At 35.5% G+C, this 17,966-nt stretch overlaps 1 protein-coding gene across 2 annotated transcripts in view; it reads right to left on the bottom strand.

Annotated features, from left to right (window-relative positions):
- The window catches only part of LOC127860825 (cAMP-specific 3',5'-cyclic phosphodiesterase 4C-like), a 212,172-nt gene that overhangs the window by 75,610 nt on the left and 118,596 nt on the right, over positions 1–17,966 (bottom strand). For both annotated transcript variants that reach the window (XM_052399117.1, XM_052399118.1), the window contains exon 4: positions 12,175–12,290. In XM_052399117.1, coding sequence (XP_052255077.1) covers positions 12,175–12,290 — 116 coding nt within the window. The remainder of the gene's footprint in view (positions 1–12,174; positions 12,291–17,966) is intronic.

Here is a 17,966-nt window from a genome sequence, read left to right as displayed (position 1 = left end):
CGTTTGCATGATGGAATGGTGGCATGGTTCAGTGTAAGCTTTGTGATTGCAATGACCTGGTTGGTCTCAAATCAATGTTGGAACCTTTCTTTATTAATTATTATTTGAATTTAGTTTTGACTATGCTTCAATTTTGTATTTATTATCATACTTTCTCAAGTTTTGCCAAAATCTTTGAAAAAGTTCCATTAAACAATCAATGTATTATCACTTTTTCTTAAAAAAATAAAGAAGTTTACTGAATTTAAATATTATGTAGCAACAATTAGTCAAACTGATTGCTAGAGCATCCATAGCCTCAAAAACAATTATGACATGATCTGCAGGTATAATAAATTAATAGTAAATTTAGTTTTTGTCAATAGTTTTTAAAGACAGTTAACCCAGTAATGCCTAGTGTCTAGAAAAAAGACCTTGGCAAACAGCATCTGAGCTGTTTCCTTAAAGAATTTCTGTAAAAAATATTCTAAACATAGCAATAAATATACTAAACATCCCTAATTTTGAAAATAAATTGATCCAATTTAGAAGGATGGGAGAGTCCACTATGCATAAATGGGTTAATGCAATACACAGGCCTTTTGACGCCAGATAAGGGAAAACTGTCATGCTGAATCATAAGTTTTATATATAATTTAATAATAATTGTGAACAGAGATTTATTATCACAGATATGGTTCGATGCAATTACCAACAGTTCATAAACAGGTCAAGTTCAAGTCCACAGTTCAACAAACTTCCACTATTGTGTTCGCTTTAAAGGATGTAAGGCATTGTTGAGGTTTAAGTCAAAACTGGGTCAGCTTTGATAAGAATGAAAACAGAAACAGTTTGAATTTAGGTTTAAGTAAGATTTAAAAAGTATTAACTTCAATGTTCTTTTTTCTTTGTCCAATGAATTTTCTAGGTAAAAACAAACTGGTCCGTGCACATTCTGTGTACCACTAACATGAGACCACACTGTCATATATGTTGCAAGCAACATGCCATCAAAAAATGATGATCATTAATGCCAGATGATATTTTATAGAAAACTGAAAATTTCTTTAGTTATACAGTCTGAAAAAAAACCTGTAATTAAATTCAATAATTATGTGACATAAATTGTGACACTACAATTTAACACTGATGGGACCTGAAAATGTGTTAACCCATTTATGCCTAGTGGACCTTTCTATCCTTCTAAATTGGATCAATTTATTTCCAAAATTAGGGATGTCTAGTATATTTATTTCGATATTTAGAATATTTCTTACAGAAATTTTCTTTAAGCAAACAGCGCAGACCCTGATGAGACGCCGCATCATGTAGCGTCTCATCTGGGTCTAAGCTCTGTGCCAAGGCCTTTTTTCTAGACACTAGGCATAAATGGGTTCATATAAATTATATAACACACCTTTATAGCTCAATTGTGAAGTCAATAGCCCATTTCACCAGGAGATTGGCAATATTCGCAGAAACTCGTAAGTCTACTATCTATCAGCTGACCACGCTAACCAATCAAATTCTGGAGTATTATGTTTATATTATATCAGCATCTTTTTTTTTATCTACTTATAAGACAAGACATGTGTCAATGAGGCAAGAAATTGCCCCCTCATGCCACTTTCGTCTCAAAATTCCTCTTATGACAAAAGCAAGCTGATTATTGTTTTTTTAATGTTTTACCTCTAAGAGTGCACTTGACCTTTGCATTATTGATACAGGCGATACACTGGACACCAGTCTTTTGGTGTTAGTAATTTGTGGTCATTTATGTAGAAATTGCAGATGAATGACAAGGCTACAGCCAGGACAAGCTGTTTTAGCCATTTGATTTACTTTTGAGTGTGGCTGTGACTAAAGAGGAAGGCAGAGAATTTTTTTATGCACAAAATTGCTTCTTCTTATTGTGGTCATCATTTTAAATTAGCATAATGAAGGAAAACATTGCTGTCCATTCAAGCAATTTTATGGCCAAATATGATCTTTGAACTCTAAGTGTGACTTTGATCTTTGAGGTAGCAAGACAAATTAAAACACCATGTGTTGTCATTTTATGATGGATTGCATTTGTTCCAAGTTGTTTTTAAAATAGTCCAATATGGTGAAGTTATTACAGAGACAGAAATGTTCAAGCTGTTGTACAGCCAGGTTTGACCTTTGACCGCTATTTGTGACCTTGAACCTTTGAGATAGGGAGATGGTTTTTACACACTTCACATTGTCTTACCATGTTTTACATTTGTGCTCTGCTATTTCAAATCATTCAATAAATGGCAAAGTTATGGAAACTTGACCTCCTAAATGTGAGATTGACCTTTGAGCTACGGAGACTGATGTTAAACACTATATATCTTCTTCTGACAATTGAAGATATTTGTGCTAAGCTATTTACAAATCCATCAATGTTTGGCAAAGTTATAGCTTATACTAGAAACTTTACACACCCATCCATCTGAAAAGATGTACTGACCGACAGCGCTGGACTGATATATGACGCCTTCTTTAAACTAAGAGCTTTGTCAAAGACGTAATGTATACCCTCACATGCTGCATTGACACAGAATATTTTGCATGCTGTCTTTACAAAACAAGAAGCTAATTTATGGCGATTTGTTTAGAATTATTATACTATTATCATTTATGGCCATTTTGACCTTTGAACTCTTGATTTCTTCCGCAAGACACGCCGTTCAATGACTGTGAACATAGTCCAACTTGTTGACGCTCAAAAATATTAAGCTACTTTTTATGCCCCACTTCAAAGAAGAGGGGGTATATTGCTTTGCTCATGTCGGTCGGTATGTCGGTCCGTCCACCAGGTGGTTTCCGGATGATAACTCAAGAACGCTTGGGGCTAGGATCATGAAACTTCATAGGTACATTGATAATGACTCGCAGATGACCCCTATTGATTTTGAGGTCACTAGGTCAAAGGTCAAGGTCACGGTGAACCGAAATAGTAAAATGGTTTCCGGATGATAACTCAAGAACGCATACGCCTAGGATCATGAAACTTCATGGGTAGATTGATCATGACTCGCAGATGACCCCTATTGATTTTGAGGTCACTAGGTCAAAGGTCAAGGTCACAGTGACCCGAAATAGTAAAATGGTTTCCGGATAATAACTCAAGAACGCATGCGCCTAGGATCATGAAACTTCATGGGTAGATTGATCATGACTCGCAGATGACCCCTATTGATTTTGAGGTCACTAGGTCAAAGGTCAAGGTCACGGTGACCCGAAATAGTAAAATGGTTTCCTGATGATAACTCAAGAACGCATACGCCTAGGATCACGAAACTTCATGGGTAGATTGATCATGACTGGCAGATGACCCCTATTGATTTTGAGGTCACTAGGTCAAAGGTCAAGGTCACGGTGACCCGAAATTGTAAAATGGTTTTCGGATGATAACTCAAGAACGCATACGCCTAGGATCATGAAACTTCATAGGTAGATTGATCATGACTCGCAGATGACCCCTATTGATTTTGAGGTCACAAGGTCAAAGGTCAAGGTCACGGTGACCCGAAATAGTAAAATGATTTTCGGATGATACCTCAAGAACGCTTTTGCCTAGGATCATGACACTTCATAGGTACATTGATCGAGACTCGCAGATGACCCCTATTGATTTTCAGGTCACTGGGTCAAAGGTCAAGGTCACAGTGACAAAAATTGTATTCACACAATGGCTGCCACTACAACGGACAGCCCATATGGGGGGCATGCATGTTTTACAAACAGCCCTTGTTATTTAATTGGTAATATCTGGAGCGTACAACCCGGGAGACATTCAATAAATGGTGGACATTTTTCCTTTTTTGTCTATATTGTTGCGCAAGGATTTAGTGCGCAACATTCAAGCCCCAATATCAGACACTTAATATCAAGGAATTGCAATAATATTAACATACCTGTGTAAATAATTCATTTCTCGATAATGTTCCGTAAAAATTATATAATGACACATTGAATTTTGCACGCCTGAGCAATCTAAATCCAACCACTATTCAAATTTTCAATATCTCTTGATATGCTCACTGTGTAGATATAAATCGATAACACGACCTCGATGTAAAGCATCTGGTTTAAACTTGGAAGAATAAACGGCATAAAATAAGTTTACGTTCATCTGTTGTGGTGCAGAGCGTTACATAGCAAACCAATGTTATTATACTTTTCTGTATTAATTAAATTAAAGCATTGTTTATTTTTCTAAAGTTACAATTAAAATGTTCTGAAATAAATTACATCTTTTATTTTTATACCGTACATAAATAGTATTGATACAGATTGTACAGTATACCGTCCTATGTAACGTAGAATGTAAGTACATAAAACAACAAAGACAGAGGTGGGAAAAAGACATGCATAAAAAGTTGCTGAAACTTAGAAGAGTGAATAGAAACTGCACCATATCTGTTTTGAACATATGCTTAGTAAATCGACAAAGATGTGCATACTAGATCTAGTTAGGTAAAAGTCGGTGTTAAAAGCTCATGTTTAATAAAATTACGCATACAAGTTACACTGTATTATGCCTTTTTCTAATTGGTTGATATTTAAATCTGTTTCATAATATGGCAAGAGGTCATTTATGGCCATTTTAGTCCTTTGAACTCAAAGTGTGACCTTGACATTGCAGATATTGACGTCATTCTTTCAAATAACACACTTTCCAATGATTGTAAAAAAATGTGCTAAATGATTTGAAAATCTCACAATGAACGACATGGTTATGGCCCCCCGACAAGCTCATTTATGGCTGTTTTTTACCTTTGAACTCAAAGTGTGACCTAAACCTTGGAGATTTTGATGTAATTCTTTCCCATGACACATGGTCAATTGATGGTGAACAAATGTGCCAAATGATTTTAAAATCTCACATTGAATGACAAAATTACGGCCTGGACAAGCTCATTCGTGGTCATTTTTTACCTTTGAACTCAAAGTGTTACCTTGACCTTGGAGATATTGACGTAGTTCTTTCGCATGACACACCGACCAATGATGGTGAATGAATGTGCCAAATGATTTGAAAATCTCACAATAAATGACAACGTTATGGCCTAGACAAGCTTATTTATGGGCAACTCCAATTGTGACCTTGACCTTTTAGATATCGACATACTTCTTTTGCATGACACACCTTCCCATGATGGTGAACAAAATTAATGTACCATGTCATTTTTAAATCTAACGATAAAATACATAGCTATGGTCCGAAAAACTTTTGGTTTAAAACACACTAATTGACCCTGTGACCTAGTTTTTGACCGGGCATGACCCATATTCTCACTTGACCTAGACATCATCTAGCTACAACTTCTGACCAAGTTTGGTGAAGATTGGATGAAATTTTCGGGTCAGACCGACAAATTGACTCCTATATAGCCCCCATTACCAATGGTAATAGGGGGTATAATAAGGGACACACAAAGCAATTAGTCAAAGTAATCAAATTGTTTCCTTTGCAGTATCATCCTAAAACTGTCTGACAAAACTTACACATATATTTTCAGGAAACTCGAAATAAGTTATTTTGCTTTCATACACTGCAGATATGTATAAATTAAATGTCTATATTTTGATTGATAGTTTTGAAGCCCTCATTGTTATAAGTACATCTCTTATTTTCAATTTAAGATTTGATTATCAGCTTATGACATGTTTCATTGATAAAAACCATAAAAACAATCCCAGTTGATATCAAATTTGTGGCAGTTAGATAACCATAGACGCTGTCGGCTGATAACTTCATTCTCAACTCATACTTTTTCCCCTCCCTTTCCTCTCGTCTTATATGAAGGTCAGCAATCAATAAAATATGAATGTGTTTTGTCATTTTGTTTTTGATCATTAATATCTGTCTTACTCTAGAACAGTGATTGAAGATGACAAATACCCCCCTCCCACCAAGGCTCATTGCAAGCAGGTGCAAAACTTCAGTAGAAAGAAAATGAATGTCAACATTTGGTCCTGCTTTACTTCACATTGATCACAGTAGCAGAATACAAAAAGCTTACCCTTTTAGCACTTAGACACATATTTTTACGCATTTGTAGTCCCTTAGAAAGTTATATTTAATTTAAGACATTTCTTACTAGATTCAAGTTTTTAAGATTTAAGTTTTTCATCTCCAAACCTTAGGATACTGATGAGCAGCAGACAGCATAAAACCTGAACAGCCTGCTAGTTACTTGCAGGCTGTCCTGGTTTTATGCTGTTTGCACATAGGCATTTTCACTTTACTTCTAAGTTGGAAAGGGTTAAGTTGATTTATTGAATTGATTGCTTGCTACATAAGCATATATAACTCTGCAGCAAGTAGTGTTACATCTTGCATTTCTTTATAGTAAAAACAACATATCTAAAAAGTTTCATGTTGATAGGCAGTAAACCAAATGACTTGATCAATATGACACAAAATATGCATGTGCACCAGCGCAATTTCCAGTTTACCCGCACAAACTATTATACAACCCCACAAACTTCCTTAGCAGGGATACAAAATATCAATAAAAAAAAGACATACATTTGTATATAAAAACTAAAGAGATACAGCTTACTTTCAATACATGTTCCAGCTAATACTCATACTATACACAAAATAATATCCTACACTTATATGTTTAAAATTGAAAGGGATGAGTTCAGAAATATGTGTTTTATAAAATCTTATTTTTCCAATAAAAACAACATACAATAAAAACTTTCAAGAGTCAGTGTAAATGGAACATTATAAAACCCCACAAACCAAATGAATACCTGCCCATGCCTGTAATGTATGATTAATGTGTTAATAATGGGCCAACAACTAATATTCTCATTAAGACTGCTTAATCAAATAGTCTCCTCTGACATTTAGGGGAAGACATGTGCAGGAATGGTCACATGGTTGTAGTTATCAACAAACAACCAGGTCATGTCCAAACTTGTGACTTGGGCATCCACACGTACATTCACCTATAAGAAAGTTAAAATAAAAAGAAAATAAAGCATGATTTATGATGTTATTAATAAAGAAGAGTTGAACAACAGTACAGTGGTCAATTGTAGCAAGAGTAGGTGAAATTGTTGTCCTATTAGAGAACTGTCATGGATTCACAGATGCCCCCTGTGGTAACAGCCATGTTCACATATTGATCATCTACAAATAAAGGTTGATATTCATGGACATTTTGAGTGAAACCTTCCAAGTATTTCAAGCGGAGTGGAGTCCACCCAGCTACATAAAGTATATAGAACATACTTATATTGTGTTTGTATTTCGAATAAATGACAAGGGTTCAAAGCTCTGACAAAATCAGTCATGTCAAATTCTCTCCTTTAAGATAACCTTCATATCAAGCCCATAGGTCTGGAAAATTTGGATTGAAATCCCCTCAGTAATGTAGAGGAGTTAATTCCACAATAGTTTATGAAATAATATGAAGGAGAAGATTTCAAAGGGCCATAATTCTGCAAAAAAAATTTGCTCTATGACAAATTGCCAACTTTCCCATCACCTTCAATGTAAATGTGTGAGCTGTAATGTTTGAGAATAATCTCCCATTAATTAAAGAGGATGTCATTGCACACAATTTTGGGACAGCCTTCTGTTCTATGACAAATTGCCAACTTTCCCATCACCTTAAATGTAAATGTGTGAGCTGTAATGTTTGAGAATAATCTCCCATTTATAATTAAAGAGGATGTCATTGCACACAATTTTGGGACAAACAGAATGACAAGTGCAATGATTTCAAAGTGGATCTCATAGAAAAAATTTGGAAAAATGGAAAGACATTTGCAATTTCATTTAAGAAGATCTCACTGCAGAAAATTATTGGACAAGACAGACATGAGATATACTATAACACAAGAAGGCAATCATATGGTTAGCATTTGACAACCTTAGGCTATCTATTTGCAGTGTTTTTTTTATTTTTAAATTATTTAGTGCATAATATGAATTAAGTAAATTGTGTCTTTAGTCTCTTAGAATTAGCAGATTACAATATGCCACTTTTTTGGGACAACATGTACATGGCTTTTTGACTATAGCAAGATAAATTCTGTGCTTGATTTTTGTTTCTCATTTTCTTCCATATAACACAGAATTGGCTCGAATTTCAGATAAACATATTCTTCTTAATCTCTATGATTGCAGTACTGAAAGATGGCGTGCAAATATTGCATAAAATATCTTGTTATTCCTTGATGTATGAGAATATTTCTCTGAAACAAAGAACAGTTAAAGACAGTCATGCAGTCTATTGTTACAACACGAGGGTTATTGTGCACATGGCATACTTCTCACGTGTCTATTTACATTTTTGTGAATTTTTACAAAATAAAAAACAAACTGAAACATGTTGTTTTTTTTAAATTCAAATAAATATGCTCAAACATTTGTTTTAATGTTATCTTACAAAATATTAAAAAGTAGTGGTTTCAAGAAAACAGGGCTTTTTTTGCATTTTGATGTGCATTCATTGTTTTTTTAAGATAAAAACAATGGCATGTTTATGAAGTTAAGTTTATTGAGTACTTGTTTGTGAAAAGAAATATTGTTTGTTTGTTTATTTTTACTCACATGATGTTATTAATGATGCTCTAGTGATTTAATAAACACTAAAGAAACAACTCTTTGTGTACAGAACCATACAAAATAAGTGATTTGAGTCACGATGACAAAGATGTGGATAACGCAAACAAGCAGCAAGACGGTTGGGGTTGTCATAATGACAAATAAGCATCGTGATGAAAACCATGAACCAAGCTCATCACATTATGACTTGTGTCGCGTGATTCAGCTAGCTCAAAATAATTGGGGGGTCAATGGCAACGGTTAATTAACAAAATCATTAAGAAACCTCTGAAATATTATTTCCTGCTTAAAACTGAAGCTCTAATGTTAGGTCTATCTATAATTTATATTTTAGTTTAAATAATAAAGGTTGTTGACCTTTCTTGAATTGTCACTGTCTTTATTTTGCACTTTCTTAAGTTTAAGTGGTAGTAAGTGTCACCACTTTGTTGTATTCATTTTCTGATTTTTGAATTTGGCTTGATGGACTTTCGATGTAACATGCACATATCATTTAGCATTTAATATTGGTTTAATAGCCAAACTTCCTCTAGTTGAGCTGCCTTCCTTTGAACATGTAATGCACCTATATACATGTATGTAGTATCTCTAAACGAGGGCATGCAATGTAACAGAAATCGTGTTAAAAATATTCTTGTTTACTTGTAAACAAAAACAACTCACATTCTTCCAGTCAGTATAACACTAACAAAGAACACAGCCGCAATTAATAGTTTTGTCCTTAATAAGGCCCAACTGTGAGCATTTTAAAATTCTAGTCTAGACCAGGCCAAACTTGAAACAGTTATGTAACATGAAAAATTATGGTGTACGCTTTGTCCTCATCAGTTACACAATATTTCTTAATTTATTGTGACCAAAAACGTAATAAATGTCATGAAGACCCTCTCCCTAACTTAGAAACTTAAATGTCACATAACTTTTACAGCCAAGATGTATGCTGGCAGGGTTTGATAGCCACAGAATTTGAAAGCCATTAATGATGATCCATATAACCTTTCTATTACATTTGTCATCAATTTGAAAACCTTGAAATGTCAGCATTTTCTTTTGTCTGTTTTTTTTAAAAATGAAACTGTGGAATAAATTTCAGCCACAAGCTGATGGGGATAAATGGGGACTAATTTAACAACCTTTACACCTTTATTTATTTTAAAATATTGCAGTGTACCACAAATGTGTGCCTTCAAAATGAAATTGTATGTTCTGTTGAACAAGATTGAAATCACGTTAGTGTAATTGATATGGTCTTCCATGGCTTTATGGTGATCTTTTAAATTATCTTTCACAATACACACATAATGCTGGTTCTTGCTAAAAGATGGACCCAAAAATGTCTTACTTTACAAATGGCAACATAAAATAATTATTTTGTTGTTCCTTTTTTGTGTTTTATTACTTCGTGCTTTCATCGAAACTCTGTGTTTTCCTTAAAATCTTTGTTGGTTATTTTAACTGCTAAAACATGGTACTTATATATTATATAGAAAGAGAACAAAGTTATCATTTTTAACCCTTTGTATGCTGGGAAATTTGTTGTCTGCTAAAATTTTGTCTGCTGAAATTAGCATTTTCTTCGATTTTTTTTTCAAAGAATATTATCAGAACAGCAAACAGTTTGAGACACCATGTTCTGGATTCAAACTGTTTGCAAAGGCCTTCAAAATTCGGTTCCATCGCTGAAAGGGTTAAAAGGACCCATTAAAAGGACCCATTACAAATTCAAAAGAGTTCCGAACCTTAGACCAGCTTAGTAAAATATAGTTCTGGTTTGAATGCACAAAATATTAAATATTGATTAAAACCTGTCAGAACTTAAAAACAGGTTTTGCATAATAGATAATTACATATCATTCTTTGTAATAAAAAACTCTGTTTTCATTTGTAGCTTGTCAATTTAACGACTGAGACAATAACCCTCATTATTCAAATTCCAGAACCAAAAATCATTGTTTACTGACCTATTTATCAACAAAAACATTGTCATGTGTTCAGTCACATTTTGTTGTTTTTTATGCAAAGTGTTCTTGTTTATTTTTCTGCCACCTTCTTTATGAAAGAAGACTTTACTTAGTGTAAATGTACCAAATAAAGAACACATCTAGAATTTTAAACACTTTATTACAAAACAAGAGAATACAAACATTTTACACTGACATTTATGGCTGGTTAATTATATCAAAACTGCCCATCCATTAATTATTTTTGGGGTATAGATATGCCATATAAGGAGCCGAGCATCATATAAAAGACACTTGTTTTTACTCATGCAAGCTTGAAGAATTTACTAATTTAGTTCACAATGCTTAGGTTAAATTTGCATACACCTAATTATGATAAATTAAACGCTTGTACTATGTAAGTCTAAATTTAAAAGGAAGTTGTCAAAATCTCGGACAACTTTAATTGTTAAAGCATCTGAATGGGTCTTTCCGGTTGATTTATGATGTAAACCAAACACTGGCTTGTGAAGAGGTTACAATCAACTGATAAACAATTGTGCAATTATCAATTTGAAATGTACATTTTGTATATGCAGCCAGCAATGATGACTGTCTTAAAGGGACCTATTCAGGTTTTGATAAATTGACAACATTGAAAAAAAAATGTTTCAGATTTGCAAAGTTGTATTTAGTTTTATTGCAAGAAAACCGTAATGCTAAACATTTACCATGCTCTAAAATATCCATTATATTGCAACTTTTGATGATTACAAAACAGAAAATTATAAAGCATTACAAATGCAAAATGATTGTATAATTTGGAAAGTTTTGTTGTTATCATTATATTTTGTGACATAGCATGGTTTGTTTATATGAAGTATAAAATACCAGTGTTTCTCGTCATCACGGATGGATGGGAGGTCTATAAACACTTGACTTTTACTCCAAGAGTCAGTGGTTTGATTATTTTGTGGAATTTGTTTTCTGTCTATATTTTTTGTTTATTTTTTACTGGAGCTTTTTAGATCTAATGTTAGCATTTACTGACATGCGTTAAACATTCCAAAATCTGTGAAAAGGCACCTTTAATAAGAAATGACTAAATAATATTATATGCTCTGTTATTGGTTCATTTCTCTCACGGTAAAATATTTTTTCCTCAATTAATTCCAAAATTATTATTTGAAAATGCTTGTCTTAGAATCTATTGGTACTCAATGTATTTTTTTTGCATACAAAATTGATTTTGAGAAACTATATACACAAGGGAGAATAATATGTAAATTTTCAACTTGACACTCAGTAGTTGTTCCCCTTGGGTAAGGTACTTTATCATATGATAGATGACATGAACGTAAGCTTAGTCCTATTATGTGGCCATCTTCCACTGAGATGAATGTTGGTGACAAATTTCAGACTTTGGGATATCAGACATCTTCTTGACATGCTGGCCTGGGTTTGCTAGGTGACAAGTCAGGTTACGAGAAACATTCTTTTACTTCTTTATATTTGCCTTCAGACTTCAGATAACTAGAAACAAACTTTTTTGTTTTTGACTATCGACTATAATTTACTAATTATTAGTAAATAATTAGTATTTACTAATTTAAATACTTTAAATTGCATTTAAAGTACGATTATTCTTACCCAATTGAGACCTGGGAGAAGGTGACATGGTATGGCCCGGGTTCTCATGTTGCTTGGCAATGCCTCCCAAGGAGCTTGTGTGATTTTGTTGAGGCCGCAAACCACTCCCATGACTCCTGAAACCATTTCAGAAAATGTTCAGTGAAATAAAGATTGGAGTTTCAAGAGTCAACTTCAATTATTAGTCAAACAAATCTTGGAAATTTGAACATATAAGTGGAAGGGTTCAACATTGATGTCAATTTGCATCTCTTATTATAGTGAAATAAATATTAGAATTTCAAGAACTTTGAGAGAATTTTTGCCAACCCAAGGTTCATTCCTTATAATTTTGCTTAAAACTGACCATGCAGCGGGCATCAAAAGTCATTAGAAAAAAATAATAATGCACACACGCACTGAGGTGCGCAGCATGTGCGATGGTTTAATAAAAGCTCCCTACAACCACTATAGGCTCATGATTGTGAGCTTATAAAAGCAAGAAAAAATAAATAAAAAATATTGCCTGCTCTGGGATGCAAACCTTGACCTCTAGAATCAAAATGTAACTCATTACCACTAGAGTCAGCTAGTTTACACAAGAATATTTTACATTCTTTTTAGCATAAAACAAATAATTGTTAACTTTTTCTAAGTCTTGAGTGAAATTTTGCTGTATTTTTGAGCATTTTTCTGAAAAATGTCATCTTTTTCAAACTGGGAACAAGTCCCTTTAAATTTGAAATATGGGGATATGCATCATGACTTTATTTACTGAGGTTTTGTCCAACTAAGTCTCTTGAATAACTGAAAACCACTACTAGAAGAGCTATCACAGACAGAAATTAATACCCTTGCACAGAAAAATGTTTCTTCTGTAGGGATTGCCCGATAAAGGCCAGACGAATAAAGGCCAGACGTGTAGTGGAACATGTCTGGATCCGCATGACGAATGCCTCTCTGAGATAGGAGATCTGACTTTTGAGGAAGTTTCCTGGGACAGTCGCACAGGAGACTGAGAAGGTCGTTGAACCAGAATCTCCTGGGCCACCAAGGGGCGACCAGGAGGATCTGGCAAAAGCTCACCTTGAATTCTCCAAGATTTGGGGAATTAGAATGGGTGAGTGATAGGCGTAAGCATCCAGTTGATCCCAAGCGAACAAAGAGCGTTTACCGTCCACGCTGCTGGATTGTAAACTGGACTCACTTACAGAGGAAGTCTGTGGTTGTCTCTGGTCGCAGATAGACCAATGAATAACCAAACGTGAGAAAAATCTGGTTGGCCACTTCCTGATGAAGTGTCCAATCCAATGGAAGGACCTGGCATTTGCGAGACAACCGTTCGCAAGGGCGTTGATATGGCCTGGTATGTGTTTGGACAAGAGAGTGATGTTGAGGCTCTTGCAAAGAACGAGTAAGTTCCTGGTTTCAAGATACAGGGAATGAGTGTGTTTTTTTGAGTGCGAAGATCTGGTCTTCCTGGTCAGCCGTGATTGCTGCCTGTATACTGCCTCCAAAAAGGGAATCTGCTGTGAAAGGAGCAGTTCTAAGCAAGTTCACACCTGGTTCCCACAACAAAACTAAGGCAGGGAAGAAAGGCTGAGGTCCCTCCAGATCCTGAGCATCTCGGACCTGAGTCCAATAGCTCCCAAGCCATCTACAAGGCTGTGGCCGCCATGCGGTCAAGCTGGTTAGCCAGACCTATGGATCCGTCCCCTCTCAGTCCTTGTTCTCCAACATGGAGTAAGGAACTGATAGTGGTAGAAGCAACTGGCATAGTAAGTGAAAGCTCGCTAATGTCAGGATCCAGACCCAGCAGTTTGGAAAGGTCCAAACCGATAGTCAGGTGGGGTACAGGGGACTTGTAGCTTTTACCACCATCAAGCTGTTTAGGCTCAGTCAGTTCCTTAAGAGCTTTCAATGGCGATGGAGCAGGCTTATTAGTTGGACTGGAATACATACATTGTAGTCAAGCCAATTGGAAGGCGGAGGTCGACGCGAGACGTCGCCTTCCTAATCCTGCTGGGCTCACGTTTGCAGGCCACCTGTTCAGTGACGGTGACTGCAGAGCCTGTAGCCGACAGGGAAGGGCGGAATCATGTCATCAACTAGGTTCTCGAACAAAATTTCATAGACCTGATTAATAGAGGCCAAATAGTAATGTTCGGCCTCAATGTTAGAATCCGAGCCCACGTCAGCCGAATCATCTGCAAAACCAGTGATCTGCATGTAGCCGGCTGAGACAGAAGTAGGAAAACCAGATGGAAGTATTTCATAAGCTTCTAATATCAGTCTGCCTTGCAATTAATTTTAGTTGGATATCCTATAATTTGTATTATTGTCCCATACTTAACAGGCAAGTTATTGTTTTTAGTTCACGATCCAGAATTTCTATGCAATGACCCTGTTTCATTGACATCTCACTGGCATGTTGGGTTATTTATTTGTGTAAAGAATAACTTTCAAAAATACCCAGTAGTTCACATTTCTTTCTTGCAAAAAAACTGATACAAAAAATATACAATCGATTGCATGGATTTAGAAGACGTTCAGGTCATGCTAACACAAGATTTCTCAGGCTGACATTTAAGTATAAAGCAACAAATCAGAGGACCCATTAGTACAACATTATGTTGTCAGAAATAGTACAAGACATGTATTGATTTTAAGCCGAAGACCTGAATTCTATTCCGTTCATGCTGTTAAGCAACATTTAAGAAAGATTGAATAATTTTGCTATCCTGACGTGTTTTGTTGGGCAAGGTTGGAAACTTCAGTATATTGTTAAAGTAACATTGAAGAAAGATAGTCTAACAGGATTTTAGTATACCAATGTGTTTTGTTGATAAAGGTTGCATACTTTCAAACAGAAAAATCAATTGAGTTAGAAGTTTACCTATTTTTATTGCCCTATGCTTCAAGAGAAAAGACGTATGTTTTTAAGTTGACAAAGGCACAGTACTTCAATTTAAAAAACAAATTTCTGTCCTAGACAATCTTTGGGGAAAGAGTAAAAACATTCTTTCAATTACAGATAACAAATAGGCAGAAACATTTGCATTACATCCTTAAAATAAGAGGGTCTGAAAGGCCCAAAGTCGCTCACCTGAGATAACAAGATATTATTGGGACAAATCTTCTGACCAAGTTTCACGAAGATCAGAAAAAAGATGTGGCCTCTAGAGTGTTAACAAGGTTTTACTATAGCCATATAAGGAAAAATGCCCCGCCCCCTGGCAGTCATGTTTTTCAACCAACTGGTATCATTTTTGAACTCGTCCAAGATATTATCGGGATGAATCTTCTGACCAAGTTTCATGAAGATCGGACAGTAAATGTGGCCTCTTTTCATAGAATGTTAACAAGATTTTACTATAGCCATATAAGGAAAAGTGTCCTGCCCCTTGGAAGCCAGTTTTTTCAAGCAAACATAATTATTTTCGATCTCATCCAAGATATCATTGAGACCGATTTTCTGACCAAATTTCATGAAGATTGGACAATAAATGTGGCCTTTAAAGTTTTAACAAGGTTTTACTATAGCCATATATAGCCATATGGAAAAATGCCCCGCCCCTGGTGGCCATGTATTTAAAGCAACCAAAACCGTTTTCGAACTCATTCAAAATATCATTGGGACAAATCTTCTGACCAAGTTTCATGATGATCGGAAAATAAATGTGGCCTCAAGAGTGTTAACAAGGTTTTACTATAGCCATATTAGGAAAATAGCCCCGCCCCGTGCTGGCCAAGTTTTTCAACAAACCAGCATCATTTTTGAACTCGTTCAAGATATTATTGGGATAAATCTTCTGACCGAGTTTCAAGAAGATCTGACTATAAATGTGGCCTCTAGAGTGTTAACAAGATTTGACTATAGCCTTATAATTATAGACATATAAGAAACAAGATGCGTTTGTGAAACACAATGTCCCCCTATATGATGTTTGACCTTGAAGGATGACCTTGACCTTGTGAAGGATGACCTTGACCTTTCACCACTCAAAATGTGCAGCTCCATGAGATACACATGCATGCCAAATATCAAGTTGCTATCTTCAATATTGCAAAAGAATTCATAAAATAAGCGATTTGGGCCACATACCGTAGGTTTCCACGTATAGCGCGCAGTGTTTTACCTCCAAAATTCAAATTAAAAAGCTGGTACGCGCTATACATTGATACAACGCTATCCTGACTGCTAAATTGGTAAAAAATATGTTGTATACCGGTAATCGTTAATAATCAAAATGGCCGCCATGTTTTTTTCCAGAAAACTACCACCCTATAATCGTACAGACTGAGGGGCCATTGTCGAAACAACAAGAAGTCGCTACTGGTAGATATGAATGCGGTAGAAGAAGTTTTGGTCAAAAATAAATTTGTTTTAATAAACTTGCGGACATTTCTTTGTTTGTGTTTTTACACTTCTTTATTGATGAATTCCGATGGGGATTGTTGTCGACATTCCGGAGAGCAGGCAAGGGTAGGTGCGAACGAGGTCTTTTTTGCGGGTAACGTTAGGTGTGAAAGGGGGTCATTTTGCACTTCGTAATTGGCAGATGTTATTGAGTAATATGTGCCACGACTTGTTAAGACGCTTATTGATATTTGAGAAACTAATTGACACTTGAGATCGTGAAGATATGCATGAGAACGTGAAGATATGCCATTGCATTTTGGGTGTATAAATATTGAACATTGAACAGTGGTGTACCTCAACAATTGTATCCCTGTCTCCCATGCCACATTCAAATTAACCGGTAATGCCCATGCTTTCCCCGAGGAAAAATCACACGATGAACACTAATTCTTATTTTCTCACGTTTTCACGAAATGCACGTGGACTGTTAATCTTTTGCTAGAAAATTACAAAATTGTAAAAAAAGTATAGTGCTATGCATCCCATGCTCCTAATCATAATGACGCTTCCTATTTTGAATGCTTAATTAAGCTTTCCAATGTCCCGGATTATTGGATTGTGCAATAGAAAAATGGCGGCCATTTTCGGTCCGATTTGTTGGTTTTATTGTCTTTAAATATTTTTTCTCCATTTTTGCATTAAAAAAACAGCCTGCGCGCTATACACGGGAGCGCGCTATACGTGGAAACCTACGGTATATATGACCTCTGACCTTGAAGGATGACCTTGACCTTTCACCACTCAAAATGTGCAGCTCCATGAGATGCACATGCATGCCAAATATCAAGTTGCTATCTTCAATATTGCAAAAGTATTTATAAAATAAGCGATTTGGGCCACATATATTTGACCTCTGACCTTGAAGGATGACCTTGACCTTTCACCACTCAAAATGTGCAGCTCCATGAGATACACATGCATGCCAAATATCAAGTTGCTATCTTCAATATTGCAAAAGTATTCATTAAATGAGCGATTTTGGCCACATATATTTGACCTCTGACCTTGAAGGATGACCTTGACCTTTCACCACTCAAAATGTGCAGCTTCATGAGATACATATGCATGCCAAATATGAAGTTGCTATCTTCAATATCGCAAAAGTTATTGCAAAATGTTAAAGTTGGCGCAAACAGATCAACAGACCAACAGACCAACAGACAGACAGGGCAAAAACAATATGTCCCCCACTACTATAGTGGGGGACATAAAAATGTCCCGCCCCTTGGCGGCCATGTTTTTCAAGCAAATTTAACCATTTTCGAACTCATCCAAGATATCATTAAGACAAATTTTCTGACTAGATTTCATCAAGATTGGACAATAAATGTGGCCTCTAGAGTGTAAACAAGGTTTTACTAGAGCCATAAAAGGAAAAATGCCCCGCCCC

Source organism: Dreissena polymorpha, chromosome 15 (genome assembly GCF_020536995.1).
Source record: "Dreissena polymorpha isolate Duluth1 chromosome 15, UMN_Dpol_1.0, whole genome shotgun sequence".
Taxonomy (NCBI): Eukaryota; Metazoa; Mollusca; class Bivalvia; order Myida; family Dreissenidae; genus Dreissena; species Dreissena polymorpha.
Note: the sequence above shows the minus strand (reverse complement) of the source record. Positions and strands in the feature narration are given on the sequence as shown.